Source organism: Microcaecilia unicolor, chromosome 3, assembly GCF_901765095.1.
Source record: "Microcaecilia unicolor chromosome 3, aMicUni1.1, whole genome shotgun sequence".
In the NCBI taxonomy this organism is placed as follows: Eukaryota; Metazoa; Chordata; class Amphibia; order Gymnophiona; family Siphonopidae; genus Microcaecilia; species Microcaecilia unicolor.
In genome coordinates this window covers 168,158,309-168,176,290 of record NC_044033.1, presented here as the reverse complement: position 1 = coordinate 168,176,290, position 17,982 = coordinate 168,158,309, and the positions used below count along the sequence as shown (strand labels likewise).

Sequence of the window (17,982 nt, the reverse complement as noted above, 5' to 3'; positions counted from 1 at the left end):
TTTCCCTTCCTTAATCCACCACAATGGCCTAACATTTCCATGTCCCATTTTCTCCACACCCCTGTCATCTTCCTGTCCCATCTCTCTACCCTTCTGCCCCCCCCCCCCATGGCCAATCATCTCTCATCCTTTCTCACCCCTCCATGGTCAAACATTGCTCCAGCTGTCTTTCCTGCTGTTGTTCCCACCCCTCAACCTATCCCACATGAGCCAGCATCTCTTCCTACCTCCTCCCCTCCATTATTCAACACCTGCCTCTCCTTCCCTTCCTTCCCAACTGCCCTCCCATCTAGCATCTCTCCCTCCCTCCCCATCACTCCCGAGTCTAACATCTTTCCCTCTCTCTTCCTTCCCTCTGCCCCATTGCCATCTCTCTCCCCTCCTTCCCCTGTTCACAGATCCATCATTTCTTCCTCCACATCCCCTCCCTGGTATACTTTAAAATAGCTCCAGGGGGCCCCGCGGTCTCCCATCTCTTCCCCCTTCTTGCCTCCCCAATCGGAGGTCTCCCTCCTTTCCCTGTCTACCTTACATCATGATGTTTTTGTTGACAGGGGATTGTCAGCATGACAATGATTCTGATACAGTGCCTGTGACTACGCTCCCACTGTTCCTCTGCCACTTTCCAAACAGAAAGTTGTGGCAGAAAAGGGTGGAATGTGGCAGAGGAACAGCGCAGGGACAGCCATGCAGCATATTGGAATCGCTGCCTCATTGACGATCCCTTGTCAACAAAAACATGATGTAAGGTAGACAGGGAAGGGAGGGAGACCTTGGATCAGGTTGGCAAGAAGGGGGAAGAGATGGTAGATCATGGGGGGCCCCCTGAAGCTGTGGGGCACAGGGAAGTTGCCTTGTTTGCCCCCCCCCCAACACCGGCCCTTGTATTAACTTGAAGAATTTTACATGGATTATTGACTTCATTTGCATGCATGTTTACTATCCATGATTCTAAGCTGGTTAGAAAACGTATATGAGAACTTCAGTTCCTAGGACAGCCAAAACAGATAACAACACAGTAAGATAACTACACATCATTCTATTAAGGTTGTGCATTTGTTAGCATGCGTTTTTCAAGTTAGCATTCCTCAAAAAAATGTATGGGTCAGGAGTCAGAAACACATGCTGAGCAGGATATTCATAGTAACAGAGTAAATGACTGCAGATAAAGACCAGCATAGACCATCTAGTCGGGCCAGTGAGACAGCTACATATTTCCATTCCACTCAGTGCAGGTTATACCCTTTATGCCTTTGTTTAAGTTTGTACCTGCTGCTCCGTGCAAGTTACACCTCTCTATGCTAATTGAAGATTGATTTCTTCTAGCAAGTTTGTAAAAGTGTAAAACTGTATTCAACAAATGTTCCACCTACAACACTGTATTCATCCTAAGTCCCACTTACGATGTAAACCGCACTGAACTAAGAATGGGGGATATTAGTGGTATATAAGTCCTGAATTGAATTGAAGTGTGAGAGTCATTTAAGTTTTACTTGGATTCCATCCTCTTGCTATATAGCAATGCTTTGTATTTATCCCATGCCTTTTTGAATTCTTTGACTGTTTTTGCTTCTGCCACCTTCACCAGGAGGACATTCCAGGCATCCTCCACCCTCCCTGCAAAATGTTTCCTGATGTTGCTTTTAAGTTTACCTCCTGCCAACTTCATTTTATGCTGTCTAGTTCTTTAGCTTCCCCCATCTTTGAATACGATTTTGTTTGGTCATGAATAACTTTCAAGTGTTGAAATATTTGTATCTTATCGCCCATGTCCCTCCTCTCCTCTAAGGTATACATATTCAACTCTTCTCGTACATCTTCTGGTGCAGACTCCGTATCAGTTTTGTTGCTGTCCTCTTTTTGTAGCCTTAGCATTATATGGTCTCCAGAACTGAACACACTACTCCAAGTAAGACTTCACCAATGATTTGTATAAGGGCATTAACACCTCCTTTCTTCTACTGTTTATGCCGCACTCCATTAATCCTACCATCTTGGCTTTGGCCACCATCTTACTACATTGTTTTGCCACCTTGAGATCTTCAGACACTGTGGGAGTAATTCTGCAAAGTGGGCACTAATATTTAAACAATTACATGCATACATGATTAGACTAATGGCATCTACCCACGTATATGCACATATGCATATAAATGCCAAAAATCTACTTATGTGCTATTCTGTAAATATGCACGTATCTTAAGTAGCATATATTTGACAGGTAGGAGTACACATAAGTTGAGTCTAGGTGTAGCGTAGGTGAGAATCACATGCAGGTAATTTATAGAATACTATAAGTTATGCACAAATCTCTGGCATGAATTGGGAATTCCCGAGAAACACTATTATTTATTTATTATTTATTTATTACATTTGTACCCCGCGCTTTCCCACTAAAGCAGGTTCAATGCGGCTTACATAGTAATTGGGATTACATAGTATTGATAGAGAAAATATAAGTGAAGTGTAGTAGAATAATAAGAGAGATTGGTAGATAGGGAGAGGTAAGGGTGAAGGGAGTAGGAGAGGTATAAGCATGGGGTAGGTGGGCATAGGAGGAGGGGTAATGTAGGTGGAAGGGGGATGGGACACGGGATAGACATAGGAAATTTAGGTGGTAGATGTAGTCTGTATCATTGTCGTTGACTCCTGGATATGTGTTGGGTAAATGGGTTCATAGGATTAGTTACTACAAGCCTGGATTTATATATTTTTAGATTTTTGTGTTTCGTTTCACTTATAGATTCTATACTGCTCTCTTACCTGTGTGTCTCTCTAATTTCTTCCTGGAACATTGCTAAATTTACCTCCATCTATCCTATACAGGAAAAAACCCTTTCTTTCCTCTCTCTTGCAGAGCTGCTTGCTGCTATAATTTGCTATATTTCTGTCCTCTTGCTGATTTTATAACTATTCTTTTGCCTTGTGTGTTTTTGTGCTGAAATTGACTGTTCAATAAAGGCGCTTATTTCAAGAACTGTGTTTGAAACTGTGTTGTTCCTACTGCACAGTTGACTGAGGTTTAATTCAATTAATTTTGCTTCCATTGTACCTGGTGTCTTGTAGAGTCTATCCACCTTATAATTGAAAGAGAAAAACGCCTAGATTTCGACCCAAATCGGGAGATAGACGTTTATCTCACAAAGACGAATAAATTGGTATAATGGAAAGCCGATTTTGGACGTTTTCAACTGCACTCCATCGCGAAAGTGTACAAAGTTGACGGGGGCGTGGCGGAGGCGTGGCGAAGGTGGAACTGGGGCGTGGTTATCGGCCGAGGAGAGATGGGCGCCTTTCGCCGATAATGGAAAAAAAGTATGCGTTTGTAGCTAGAATTTAGGGCACTTTTCCTGGACCCTGTTTTTTCACGAATAAGGCCCCAAAAAGTGCCCTAAATGACCAGATTACCACCAGAGGGAATTGGGGATGACCTCCCCTGACTCCCCCAGTGGTCACTAACCCCCTCCCACCACAAAACATAATGTTTCACAACTTTTTATTTTCACCCTCAAATGTCATACCCACCTCCCTGGCAGCAGTATGCAGGTCCCTGGAGCAGTTGTTAGGGGGTGCAGTGGACTTCAGGCAGGTGGACCCAGGCCCATCCCCCCCTACCTGTTACAATTGTGCTGCTTAATGCTTAGTCGTCCAACCCCCCCAAACCCACTGTACCCACATGTAGGTGCCTCCTTCACCCCTTAGGGCTATAGTAATGGTGTAGACTTGTGGGCAGTGGGTTTTGAGGGGGATTTGGGGGGCTCAACACACAAGGGAAGGATGCGATGCACCTGGGAGCTCTTTTACCTTTTTTTTGTTTTTGTAAAAGTGCCCCCTAGGGTGCCCGGTTGGTTTCCTGGCATGTGAGGGGGACCAGTGCACTACGAATCCTGGCCCCTCCCACGAACAAATGCCTTGGATTTATTCGTTTTTGAGCTGGGCGCTTTCATTTTCCATTATCACTGAAAAACAAAAAGCCCAGGTCACAAATTGTCGAATAAAACATGGACCTCTATTTTTTTCGAAAATAAGGTTCGGTCCGCCTCTTCACGGACCCGTTCTCGGAGATAAACGCCCATGGAGATAGACGTTTTCGTTCAATTATGCCCCTCCACGTCTTTAAGGGAGGGGCTACTTCCTGGAGAGTTGGAAATTCCTGAGAAGCACTACAAGCCTGAAAGCTAAACTTCTGAATTTATATACTGTATTTTTAGATTTTTGTGTTTCATTTGACTTATAGATTCTACACTGCTCTCTTACCTGTGTATCTCTCTCTAATTTCTTCCTAGAAAATTGTTTTCTTTACCTCCATCTATCCCATACAGGAAAAAAAAAGAGGGAAAAAACCTTTCCTTTTCTCTTATTTGCAGAGCTGCCTGCTGCTATAATTTGCTGTATTTCTGTCCTCCTGCTGATTTTATAGTCCCTCCCTTCTTACCCCTCTCCCACCCACCGCTAGGCTCGCTGTCCCTATATAGAAAAACCAAAAGACAATTATCTTCAATAAACCCCTTTATTGAACAATCCTGCTCATTCATATCCCTTAACATAGTGCACCTTCTCGCATTTATCAAAATGACTTTCATTCAATGCAATATTTTTGTGCCTTAGTCCTAAGTCAAACCATCTGGAACCTTACAGCTTGCCCTGTCTCTCTAAATATCAGCTATGAAAGATGAAACCAACAAACTAAAGAAGGAATTTGCAGCAATTAAGGAAGCATCCAGGACTACCCAATTCCCAGCCAATTTACCACCAGCACTGCCACAGAGAATAAAGCAACAGAGGAATAGATGGGTCACAGTAGGCTCAGGTAGATTACACCTGTGTTAGAGAGGCATTTACCCTCCCAACCTTTGCCCCTATATAATTCCTTTGCTGCATTGGAGCATTATGGTGATCAGAAAAGAAGTACTGAGGTGGAGCCAGAGGCAAGGAATATAACTCAGTTCAAAGAGCCTCCATAAACAATGACAAACTTGGCTCAAAATAGAAAATTGTAAGAGACATTAACTTAGTAACACAGTTCAAGGGTCCCAATCTAGTGAAATGCCTTCCAGGATCCTCTGCTACCAGAAGTAGTAACCAAATACTGAATTTGATCCAAGAAGAGAGTAAGGATTCTAATATAGATATTGTAATCTACCTGGGGAGAAATGACCTGGCCAATAGCAAGTTTGGAGCACAGAGATTGTTCCAGAAACTTGGGGAGGGACACAAATCTTTGGTTTGGACTGCAGAATTTTGTGAAGCTATCCTACTATATAAATGAAGAGTGACTGACATGCCGGGCATGTGCAGAACAGCACAGCTGTTCTGCGCATGCGCGGCACGTCACAGATCTATCCCGAGTCCCGACGTTGTTACAGGCAGTAACAGCGGCACATAGAAGCAAGGCCAGTGGATCAATGGCGGTCTGTAACAAACGCCCAACCCGCCTGCCTGGTCCGTCATTGCCACCCAGCGATTCTCCTTTCTCCATTGCCCCCACCCTCCAGGCATCCACCAAGTCTCCGTCGCTCCTTTGAAAGCCCTGCCCGTCTGTAGCCTTCCCTTCCAGGTTGTTCCCTCAGAGTCCTGCCCTCGCGGAAAGAGGAAATGATGTCAGAAGGCGGGATTCAGAGGGAACGAATTTGAAGGGAAGGCTACAGATGGGCAGGGCTTTCAAAGGAGTGAAGGAGAATCGGTGGGTGCCTGGAGGGGGCAGGGGACAGAGGAGAATCGCTGGATGCCTGGAGGGGAGGCAGGGGAGAGAGGAGAATCGCTGGGTGACTGGAGAGGGGGGCAGGGGAGAGAGGAGAATCGCTGGATGGCTACAGGGGGGGCACACATTCTCTGTCTCTCTCTCAACTCACTCTCACACTCTCTTTCACACAGACGCACACACACACACTTTCTCTCTCTCACACACTCACACATATACACACTCTCTGTCTCTCTCTCAACTCACACTCTCTTGCACACAGACGCACACACACACACTTTCTATGTCTCTCTCTCACACACTCACACACATATACACACATATACACACTCTCAATATCTCTCTCTCTCTCTCTTAACTCACTCTCACACTCTCTCTCTCTTTCACACAGACGCACACACACACTTTGTCTCTCACACACACATGCGCACACACACACGTTCTGTGCCTCTCTTTCACACACACACACTCACTCACTCTCTCACACACACACACACATATATATACACTCTCACACTCTCTCTCTTTCTTTATATTTCAGAAATAAAACATATTGCCCGTTTGGCTATTTCATTACGCACAACAGAAATGTTGCCCGTTGTAACGGACTTTATGGCTTGTGTCTATATAAAATAAGTATATACAGTACTGTTTTTGTAGGAAAAAAGGTACTGGTACTCATACAGGGCCAACCTTAAAGGCAGGGTCACTATCTATGGCTCCATCTCTACAGTAGCCACATCCATTTTACCAGCCATGGAGTACATCAGGGCCGCCGAGAGGGGGGCAGTGGGGACAAAATTCCCCAGACCCGGGCCTCCAAGGGGGGCCCAGCACCGCGGTCTCTCTCCTTCTCCTGCTTCCAGGCTGCCAGCGCTGCCGGTCTCACCTACCTGCCCTCGACTCCATCGATGGCCCCCTCTGTCCGCCACCAGGCCCCCTGCATTCAAATTGGCAGCGCCTCACCTCCATGTGAAAGTGGCAGGATCGCCTCCCTTCAGGCCCTCCCTCACTGTGTCCCACCCTCATCTGATGTAACGTCCTGTTTTTGCAAGGGCGGGGCACAGTGAGGGAGGGCCCTAAAGGGAGGCGATCCTGCCGCTTTCACACGGAGGCGAGGTACTGCTGATTTGAATGCAGGGGGGGCCGGTGGCGGATAGAGGGGGTTGTCGACAGGGCTGGGGGTGGGTTTGTGGAGACTGGGGACTGTGGCCAGTGGCCTGAGAGCAGGAGAGAGAGGCGACAGTGGGAGCGATTGGGGGGATGGTGGCGGCAGCAGCAGCAGTGGCTGGGGCCCCGGGGGGGGCCTTGCCCCGGACCCGGCTCAGTCTCTTGGCGGCCGTGGAGTACATAAAAAGGCATCATTTAAAATAATACACCAGTCCCTAGGTCCAACAAATGAACCCTTAAGTGTGACCATAAACTAATAAATATATAGACAAAAATTCAACTGACCGCCCCCCCCCCCCTCCAAAAAAATGGACTCTGGCATTCAGGACAACACCATAAAAACAAAAATATTTCCCCTTGTACTGCTATAAAAATAGCAGACTTAAATTTCAAAAACTGACATATTCCATTCACTTCATTACAAATTGACAGCTACAAATAAAACAAAAAATTAACACAGCTACCACACTACTTTATCTTAAACTAAAAATAAAACTGGTTTTCTGAGTGGAACAGCCTTTATAAAGTTGCCCTCATGAGTTAACAGTGTGCCAATATATAGGTGCCCAGAAGGTGCCTATTCTATAAAGGAATGAAGGCGCCTACTTTCATTTATAGAATTCTAGTGTAACAGGTGCTATACATGCCTTTTTACACTTTTTTATTTATAAGAATTTAAATGATGATTCCAAGAAATCACATAATATAGAAAAGACAGAAGTATTCAAAACAAAATATTATAGCACGTCGGTCACTCTTCATTTATATAGTAGGATGTGGGTGTACTTATACAATGTATGTACATATTTTTGCCAACTTCTTAGCAGGTATAAGTTTGTGTATTTAAATGTATTTGCTAGTTGTGATTGGTTCTAAGAGCTTATTTTATAAGTGCAGATAGACATTTATGTTTACTTTTATAAGATCAACTTAAAATAAGCCTCTTCTGGGACTTTAAACATAGATGTACTCAGGACTAGCATTAGGGGCAATCAAACAGCAATGGCCCTGGGGCCCCACACTTTAGAGGGCCCCAATTCTACACACAGCTGAAGGCATAGCCTGCTGGCGGGCTTTGGGGTCTCCTTCCAGTCTGTTGCCCTGAGCCCTTGCATGTCTAACACCAGCTCTGGATGTCCTGTTATAAAATACGCCCCCTCCCCAATCCACCTCTACTCAGTCCAGGTAAACATGTACAAATAGGTTGTACATGTGTAGATTTACATGTACATTGGGTGGGCAACTTTCTAATAGTCACTTCTACCTGAAAGCGCTCTTTTATCAACTGAAATGCTTTTTAGCAAAAATTATGCTTCTTACGGACAAGTTTGTAATTCTGGTCTTAGTTCTTAGTGATCCATTTTACTACCATTAAGATTATTAAACGTCAGACAGATTGACTGTGTTGGAAGACAAAGAATACATTACAGCATTCTCTTTATTGTTGTAGGTTTAATAGACAGCTCTGGAATACAAATGTTTTATACGCCGCATTTAAGGAAGTATGATGCTGGTGTCATTGAGACTGGTATATGGGTGAGCCTTTATCACATGATCCCACCAGGTATGCCTGAATTCATCTCAGAGGGCCACTGCACTTTGGAATGTTTAGAAGAGGTTGGTATAATGCCACTTGCTGGCATGTATGTTTTACTTAACGCCTTTTCCAAGGAAGTAGCCAATAAGATATTAAATTAAGCTGGAAAAAGAACTGAAAAATCACCAATCAAAAATTATATTGCTATAGTTTAAAAGGTCTGTTGCAAGAGGTGGCTTTGCTTTTTTGGTTTTTCATTTTTATTATTTTTGTCTCCTTTCATATCTGCAACAGTCTCTGCCATTCCTCGCCTTTTCCCCATCAGTCTGCTCAAATGACTCAGGTTTAATTTGTGAGGTTTAGAACTGAAGAGGTGCCTTCTCTAAAATGTATGGCATGGATGACTGGTAGAGAATTGTAGGGGTAGGAATTTCACTTAGGAAGGTTCAGGCAAAAAAAAAAATCATTTTATTTAGTTTTCTGTTTCACTTGTTTCTTTTTCTGTTTTGTTTTTGAAAGATTTTTTTAAATTCTTTCATTATGATTGCTGTCTACCCAAATATAAAAAATCTACTAGTTTTAAACAACCTCGGCCCTTCCCAATCACATTCCCAATCTTCCCCTGTAGGGATATGCCCTGTATCTCATCTTTTGCAGGCCATGAACTATCTTTTCTGAGCAATACTGTCATAGACTTTCTGCTAAACTGTTCTGACTGACATCTTCCAAGGACATGCTGAACATCTGCATTGGTTTCCCAGTGTGAAGCTTAGAGGAGTGCGACTCATGCAGACACAATAATGAGGTAATCCTCATTAGCCACCTTGTTAGGGAGCCTTCCTATATCAGCCCTGATAAGGAGTACCAGTTGCAAGGCCATGGCCCCTCATTATCTAAGACTGTATATTATCTGCAGGGTAGATATAAGTGGGACCTGATCCAGAAAAGTCACCTGTGGACCTTTGGAGCAGAGCCAGTAATAGGCTTGGTAAGAATTTTGGAATCAGAAGATCAGAAGAGAAAAAAGCCTGGAGCAGTACTGCAGAAAACAAACACAAAATAGGAATGGAGGGGTGGTAGTCCCTGAATGATAGTCAGAGGACTGTGTTCATGAGGAGTTGGCTAAACTAAAGGTGGACAAAGCAACGGGGCCAGATTGCATACATCTCAGGGTACTGAAAGAACTTAGGAAAGTTCTAGTGGTTCCATTGGCAGACCTTTTCAATGCTTCTCGAGTTGGGAGTGGTCCCGGAGTACTGGAGAAGAGCAAATGTGGTCCATCTCCACAAAAAGTGGAACTAAAGAAGAGGTTGGAAACTGGTAAGTCTGTCTTCTGTGGTAAGTAAATTAATGGAAATGCTTTTGAAATAAAGAATAGTAATGTTTTTGGAATCCAATGGATTACAGGAAAGGGACATGGGACTTGATATACTGCCTTTCTGAGGTTTTTGCAACTACATTCAAAGCGGTTACATAAATTCAGGTACTTATTTTGTACCAGGGGTAATGGAGGGTTAAGTGGCTTGCCCAGAGTCACAAGGAGCTGCAGTGGAAATCAAACTCCGTTCCCCATGATCAAAGTCCACTGCACTAACCACTAGGCCTACTCCTCCAATACTGAGGCAACATGGTTTTACCAGAGTCATGTCTTGTCAGACAAATCTGATTAATTTCTTTGAGTTGGATTGAGGGAGAGCACTATACAGTATGTGATGTATTTAGATTTTAGCAAAGCAGTTGACACAGTTCCACTTAGATGACTAATAAATAAACTGAGTTCCCTCGGTAGGGGCCCTAAAGAAACTGAATGGTTTAGGAATTGGTTGATTGGAAGGTGATAGAGGGCAGTGGTAAATGGAGCTCATTCTGAGGAAAAGGATGTTACCAATGGTGTGCTGCAAAGTTCAGCTCTTGGGCCATTTTTTTCTAACATTTTTTGTAAGCGAAATTGCTGAAAGGCTGTCTGGTAAGGTTTGTATCTTTGCGGATGATACCAGGTAATAAATAGAAATAAAACAAAACAGAGAAAAGAAAATTAAGATGCTACGTTTTTTAGGAGTCCTTTTATAAAGGCGCACTAGCATTTGTAGTGTGCGCTAATGATTAGAATGCGCTAAATACTAGAGATGCTCATAGGAATATATGGACTAACCTTATTGGACTAACTTAATACATTTTTTGATTAGTTTTTGAAGGTAACCCTTCTTCTCCAGATCAGAAATGAGCAAATATTGACAAATACAAGAATATATAAGTGAAACACAAAAGCATTCCAATGACAGTCTCACAGGAAAAGGTTGGGGTGGGTTAGGTGAGAAACAGGGGAGATGGATGGGTGATAAGAGGGTGGCAAAGCAATATAATTTTATAAGATAGAAAGCCCAGATCCTTGTTAAGTCCTGTCTGGTTGGTGTCAAAATATTTCATCATTTTGACTTCAAAGGTCGTACTTTCTTGGATTGTCTTAAAATTTCCTTTTAGTATTCTCACCATAAAATCATCGATGCAGTGTTCTAATTTTGTAAAGTGCTGTCCCACAAAGGTGACATCCTAGTTGGCATTGTGATGTTTAATATTAATGTCTATGTAAATTGAGTCTCGTCTTTAGCATCTAGCTTGTTTTTCCAATGTAGCATCCTTCTTCACACTTTTTTACATTGAATAATATATACCACATTTGAAGATGAACATGTGTAGGATCCCCTTATTCTGAATGTTTTTCCCATGTGTGTGACTGTGGGATCCTATGAGATGTGTTGGCACAATTGGGACATGTGCCATTCTTTTCATTTTGGGCTTGTATTGGGAGCTTGCTTTTCACTAATTTGTGCTTCAAATTAGGCGACTGTTGGAAGGCTAGCACTGGTGGGAATATCTCTTTCAGTAATTTATCCTCCTGGAGTAGTGGCTGTAGATCTTTTATGATTCTTGTCAGGATTTTGAAGTGTTTATCTCCGTCTCTTGGGTCAGAGCAGATACGATGGTATCGTATGGCTTGGCTTTGTATAATGGATTTTTTTGTAAGTGAAGGGTGAAAGCAGCTGCATCTGTCGGTAGGTTTTCTGTATACAGATGTTTGTATATAGCCATTGCTGATGGAAAGTGTGGTGTCTAGAAAGTTGACTTTTTCTGGGGAGTTGTCAATGTTGAATTTGATTGTAGGATGGTATGTTTTGACTTAACTGTAAAATTGTTTGAGAGTTTCTTCTCTCTCTCAGTCCAAATAAAAAATCCAGGTGAACTCTGAGTCTGATACATGGTGTCAATTTTCTTAGGGTGGAGTGGGACAAACATAGGGGACTCCCAATTTTTCATTTTAACATCATGTAAGATCTTGTGAAGAGGAAAAGTCACAGCCTCTCTAGGTGGAGAGTTATATTCCAGGACCTCGAACATCTCAGTCCTGGGCTTGTCCTCCATATCCAACTTAATTGGGATTGCAGCAGGAAAGGAAAGGCTCTCTTGTGGAGATTTTCGTCTCTATTCTAGTGGAGAGGGGTCTGATGGAATACCAAGAAATACATTGGATCACCACTAGACACTCATTAGTGGTCCGTATCGGAATCAGCAAAATCTGCTCATGGGAGGGCTGAGACTGTGCCTGCCTCATGTACGAGGAATCATGTCCCTGCCTGGAATGGCACCATGATGCAGGTTCTAGTCATGACTCCAGCAAAGCTTCCTTCACTGATGTTGAAGGAGTACATGCATGGGTGGCTGTTGACGCCGATACTGCACACGGCACTGGCATCAGTGACCTCACTACAGGCTGATGGACCTGCAGAGCAGATGGAAGAGGCATGGCTGGTGCTAGCTCTCCTGATTCCAATGCACTCTACTGTAAAAGTCATGCCAAGTGCTCTTGGTGCTCTTGGAGCATGGCCCAGATCCACTTATTGAGGGTCGATATCGTAAAGGCTGGGGCATCAGTTCAGAGTCAGCCTGCTGAATTGTTGGTGTCAACTCGGGTACCGGGTCCTGGCTAGTGAAGGCACCTCTTCAATAGAGATGGAGCGCTCCTCCTGGCACTGATGCTTCTTGCATACCGATTCTCTTGGTGCGCCAATGTTTCTGGCATCAACACCCCTCGGTGCCTATGAGGATGATGTTGAATCGTCCAGTCTCCTTGGTGTCAGGTCTGATACTGATTGGTTCTGAGAGCCCTGCATAGCAGCTGGTGTTGATGCAGGTGGAAACCTACTCAATATGCATCCATTCCCAGTGTTTGATAGAGGTCTAGTAGCAGGGTTGGACTGACAGGGGTCGGGGCCCCTGAGCAGTAAGTCATCGGGGTTCCTGGCCACTGCCCACTGTCCCCCCTCCCACACCGCCTCTCCCCTTCCACACTGCCGCCCTCCCTGGTGATCTAGTGGCTTCTTCAGGAGTAGGAAAGAATTCCACTCTTTCCTGCCCGCTTCCGCTACTCTACAAGGTTCCTGGCCACTGGCCACTGCCCCCCTCCCACACCGCCTCTCCCCTTCCACACTGTCGCCCTCCCTGGTGATCTAGTGGCTTCTTCAGGAGTAGGAAAGAATCCCACTCTTTCCTTCCCGCTTCCGCTACTCTACAAGGTGGCTGCAGTTGTGCCACTTTGTTTTTCAAAATGGCTGCCAAGACTTATGCGGTAGTCTCGTGGGTCTCAGCAGTCTCGCGAGACTTCCATCTTGGCAGCCATTTTTAAAACATGGCAGCTACCATGCAGAGTAGCGGCGATGGGCAGGAAAGAGTGAGATCCTTTCCTGTCCTCACAGAGGCCACTAGACCACCAGGCCCTTCAAGGTAGGACCGGGGAGGGCTGCAATATGCTGCCTCTGGGCCCCTGGGCACTGCCCAAATGATCAGTTTGCCCCTGTCTAGTAGCCATAGGGACTGATGTTCCCAATGCCAGTGGAAGCGCCAACATCGATGCCAATGCCAGCATCAACGATTCGGACTTGAATCCAAACATTTTCCCTTTTTGAGCCTCTCTGGATTTCTATGTTCTGTTTTTGCATACACAAACAAAGAATACAGTTAGAAGAATTATGATCTGGTCCCATACAATGGATACACCTAGAATGGGTATCAGCCCCAGAGATGGTCCGATTGCACTGAGCACAGTGCTTAAAGCCACTGGGAACCTTCAATGATATGGAAGGGAATACAGCCATGGCTAAATCAAATGACTCTATGGTGATGGAAAAAAAGGGAAAATTACCAAAAAAAGCAAGAGATAGTACCTAGCTGATGCTAAGGCCTAAGAGGGCCTTGTGAACCCGAAAAGAATAAAGAAAACAAAACAGGTCAAAAATGACTAAATGAATAAGAGGAATAAAGGGAAGAACTACTACTACTACTATTTAGCATTTTTATAGCGCTACAAGGTGTACGCAGCGCTGCACAAAGGGAAGAAAGGATATTAATAATTATATCCCACAAGGGAAGGCACCAAAAATATATGAAGAAAAATTTGACACTGTGATGAGCTGTGAACGTTGCGTCTTCCCCTTACCATGGATGAAAGAATACTAATTGGTCCCGTGCTCGCTAGTCGGGCAGAAAAGCACCCACTCATGTGCAGTAGGAGCACTGCCATGAGCTTAGAAACAGTATGCTGGGCAGCATTTCTGCACTGGGTAGCACCATGGATGACATCACCCACATGTGAGAATTAGCTGGCCTGCTTGGCCTCAGAGAATAAGTATTTAAATAAATAAATAAATAAATAAATAAATAAATAAAGCAGCGCTCACTATGGTGGTTATTTTAGAAGCCCTGTTTGTGATTTACATATGCAAAAACTGGCATATATATGTCTATGTTGAATAAATGTAGAAAATCTGATTTTAGAAAAATGGGATTTGTATGTGTAAATCCGGAAATACGTGCATTATGGCAGCAGGGTGTGGTCTGGCATGTTTTGGAAGGGACCAAAAAATGCACATGTAATCCGCATTTCAAAAAAGGAAATGCACATTTTCAACCTCTGAGATCAATGTTGGGATTTATACCTGCACCTCGGGTGGGGGTAGGGCATGTAGATTTTATAAGGGTACTCATTTTGAGCTGCAATCCATAGGTGAGATTAGGGGAGGTCCCCTAGTGTTCCCCACCCCCAAAACATTTGTGACAAATGATTACAGGCTCTGAAACTAATTGGGAAACATAGATGTGTAGGTTTCTAAAATGACACTTGCATGTATATATGAAATACCAATACAGGTGTATGTGCTGATTCTTATACATGTATGTTGCTGAGTTGCCTTCACTGATATTGTAGACCTTGACAATTGCAAAATGGGTTCTTCCACCACCTGTAGCCAGCACATACACGTCTTTTCCAGTGTGTATTCTAGGAAAGGCTCTACATCACCAGATCCTTTTCTACACTGAATAAGAACATAAGTGTTGCCATACTGAGGCAAACCGAAGGACCATCAAGCCCAGTGAGTGTCCTGTATCCAACAGTGGCCAATCCAGTTCACGAGTACCTGACAAGATCCCAAAACAGTAAAATAGATTTTATGCTGCCTATCCTAGAAAGAAGTAGTGGATTTTCCCAAGTCCATCTTAATAATGGCTTAAGGACTATTCTTTTAGGAAGTTATCAAAACCTTTTTAAAACCTGCTAAGCTAACTGCTTTTACCACATTCTCTAGCAACACATTCCAGAGTTTAATTATTTTTTCTGGCTTGTTTTAAATTTACTACTTAGTAGCTTCATTACATGCCACCTAGTCCTAGTATTTTTGGAAAGAGTAAACAATGAAGCAATTCATGTCTACCTATTCCACTCCTCTCAGTATTTTATAGACCTCTATCATATCTCCCCTCAGCTGTCTCTTTTCCAAGCTGAAGAGCCCTAGCCACTTTTCTCATAGGGAAGTCATCCCATCCCCTTTATCATTTTCGTCGCCCTTCTCTGTACCTTTTCAAATCACGCTATATCTTTTTTGAGATGTGATGACCAGAATTGCACACAGTATTCAAAGTGCGGTCGCACCATGAAGCAATACAAAGGCCTTATAGCATTCTCATTTTTGTTTTCCATTACTTTCCTAATAATTCCTAATATTCTATTTGCTTTCTTAACTGCTGATGCACATTGAGCAGAGGGCTCTGCAAGCCACATTGAGCCTGCAAATAGGTGGGGAAATGTGGGATACAAATGTAATAAATAAATATCATCAATGATGACACCTAGATCCTTTTCCTGAGTTTGGGTTCCTCTTTCTCACATGCATCACTTTGCACTTACTCACATTAAATGTCATTTGCCATTTGGATGCCCAGTCTACCAGTCTTGTAAGGTCCTCTTCCACAGTTACTGGAATTTGACACTTCCCAACCTGGACATCTCAATTCCGCTTTCTACGTTCTTTCTAGAATCTTCCTTCACATGTTTAGCAGTGGTGAATATATGTATTAATTTAACCACCGTGGTTGGCATTTAAATTAAAATGCTGATTATTATTGAAAAGTTATTCATGCTGAGATCTAGCACCCTTAAATGAAAGAAATTCCTATATGCCTTGCAGCTGTTCCTGATGCTGAAATTGTGAAGTGAGATGGTGAATATTATAAGCATGGAATAGTTATTTCTTTGCTTCAGTTTGCACAATCCTGAGTGAATTCATGCAGTGGTGGGAAGAGGTGGTGGGAGAGATGAGGTGGAATAGGATGTAGGGTGCACAATTTGATTTGTCTTTGGTACATTGTAATTGGTGTATAAGGGGTGAGTAGTTGGGAAGGAGAAGGTGGTGGGAATAAATGAACTTGTTCTGCTGTTTCTTCTCTGACACCACTGCTAATACACCATATTTTATGCCAATGTCTGTGGAGTTTGATGGCCAGTAACATAGATTTAAACATCATCCCCATTATATTTTTTACTCATGTTGGACCTATTGTGGTAGAGCAAATAAGATGTGAAATCCCCGAATATTCTCCCAGGTTCTATATATGGCACTCAAAATTGTGCGTGGAAATTCAATTGAATAATGAACCAATTAGCGTTGATAATTGGGCACTGTTAATCAATTATCAGCACTAATTGGAAACAATTAGAATTTACATACGCATCTTGCTAGGCATATTCTATAAAGATGCGCGTGTAAATTCTATTGGGCGCATTTGAAAATGGGGCGTGGCCATGAGGGGGCATGGATGGGGCATGGGCGTTCCAAGAAATTTCACGCACTGTTACAGAATATGCCCGATCCGTGCCTAATTTAAGATATGGGGATTTACACCAGGTTTCAGTTGGTGTAAATCCTTACGCTTAAAAGTTAGGCACAGATCTTGGGGCTAGGAGCTATTCTATAAATGGTGCCCAACTCTGGGAGCTGTAAAAGAATAGCGCTTTGGACTCATTTTTCAGTACCAATTTATCAGCATCATATATAGAATTTTGTCCATTGTGTCTACCATATGGATGACATGTACCATTTTCCTAATAGTTATGAATATGAGTATATGTATATTTGCTTGTTATTTATTGATGGTGTATGTTATTATGTACACTGCATAGAGTACGTTATAAATAAAGTAATGTGCGCCATTTGCCAATTGCATGTGTTATGTTTCTTATTTCCTTTAGTAAATAAGTGTCCTTGAGCTTATGCTTTACTCTTTGGCCTACAAAGCCTGGAAAATGCCATTTTGAAATTGGGACTATTCAGTTATATTGTATTTATTGTAGATCTTTGTGTCTTTCTCAGGCCCTTAATCATGAGAAGCCAACTGGCATCCATGTGTTTGCTGTACTCTTGCATACGCACCTCGCTGGACAAGCCATAAAGACCAGACATTTCCGCAAGGGAGAAGAGCAAAAATTGCTTGCCTACGATAATGCGTTTGATTTTAATTTCCAAGAATACCAGTTGCTACAAGAAGAAAGGACAATTCTACCTGTACGTTCTATTCATTATGTACTTCCTGGATTGTGATTCATCTGTTTTTCATGTCTGACCTATATGAAAGCCATCAACAACAGATAAGGTTGTTATTCAGAGTGTTTGTTATAAAAAGATTTTCTTTATGGAGACTTTTCAACATGTTTTTGTAATAGGTAGAATTTTTGACAAAAATAATGCACATAGACTTAAACAGTACAATGTATTAGTGCAGAGCCGGCTCAAGGGACTTTGGCACCCTGGGCCAACTTTTGGTTCGGGGCCCCTCTTCTCTCTCAGGCCACACTCCCTCCCCATCTACCTTTAAGGCCAGTTTTTCCCTCCCGAGCACTAGCAGCACCAGCCCCATCTGCAACACCCTGGCCCCCTATGACTTAGCTCCCTGTTTCCACATGGGAGTGGCAGAGATAAGAAGCCAGGGCTGGTGCGGGCAGGGCCGGTCTTAGGCAGGGGCGACAGGTGTGGTCACACAGGGCCCTGTGCTCCTAGGGGCCCCACATCTCTGGCATGTCTGTCCTTCTGTCTCGGAACACATCCCTGCTCCGTACTTTAATGTGCATCCAGATCCTCTTTGCTGCTGCGTCCCACCCCCTTTTGATGCCACTTCCTGCTTCTTCAAGGGCAGGATGCAGCAGCGAGGAGACTCTGGGCTCAGCAGCTGAAGAGATATGAAAATCATA

General features: G+C 43.4%; 1 protein-coding gene across 2 annotated transcripts in view; it reads left to right on the top strand.

Moving 5' to 3' along the window:
- Positions 1-17,982, top strand: part of MOXD1 (monooxygenase DBH like 1) — a 184,328-nt gene that overhangs the window by 143,598 nt on the left and 22,748 nt on the right. For both annotated transcript variants that reach the window (XM_030195216.1, XM_030195218.1), the window contains 2 exons: positions 8,322-8,488; positions 17,108-17,299. In XM_030195216.1, coding sequence (XP_030051076.1) covers positions 8,322-8,488; positions 17,108-17,299 — 359 coding nt within the window. The remainder of the gene's footprint in view (positions 1-8,321; positions 8,489-17,107; positions 17,300-17,982) is intronic.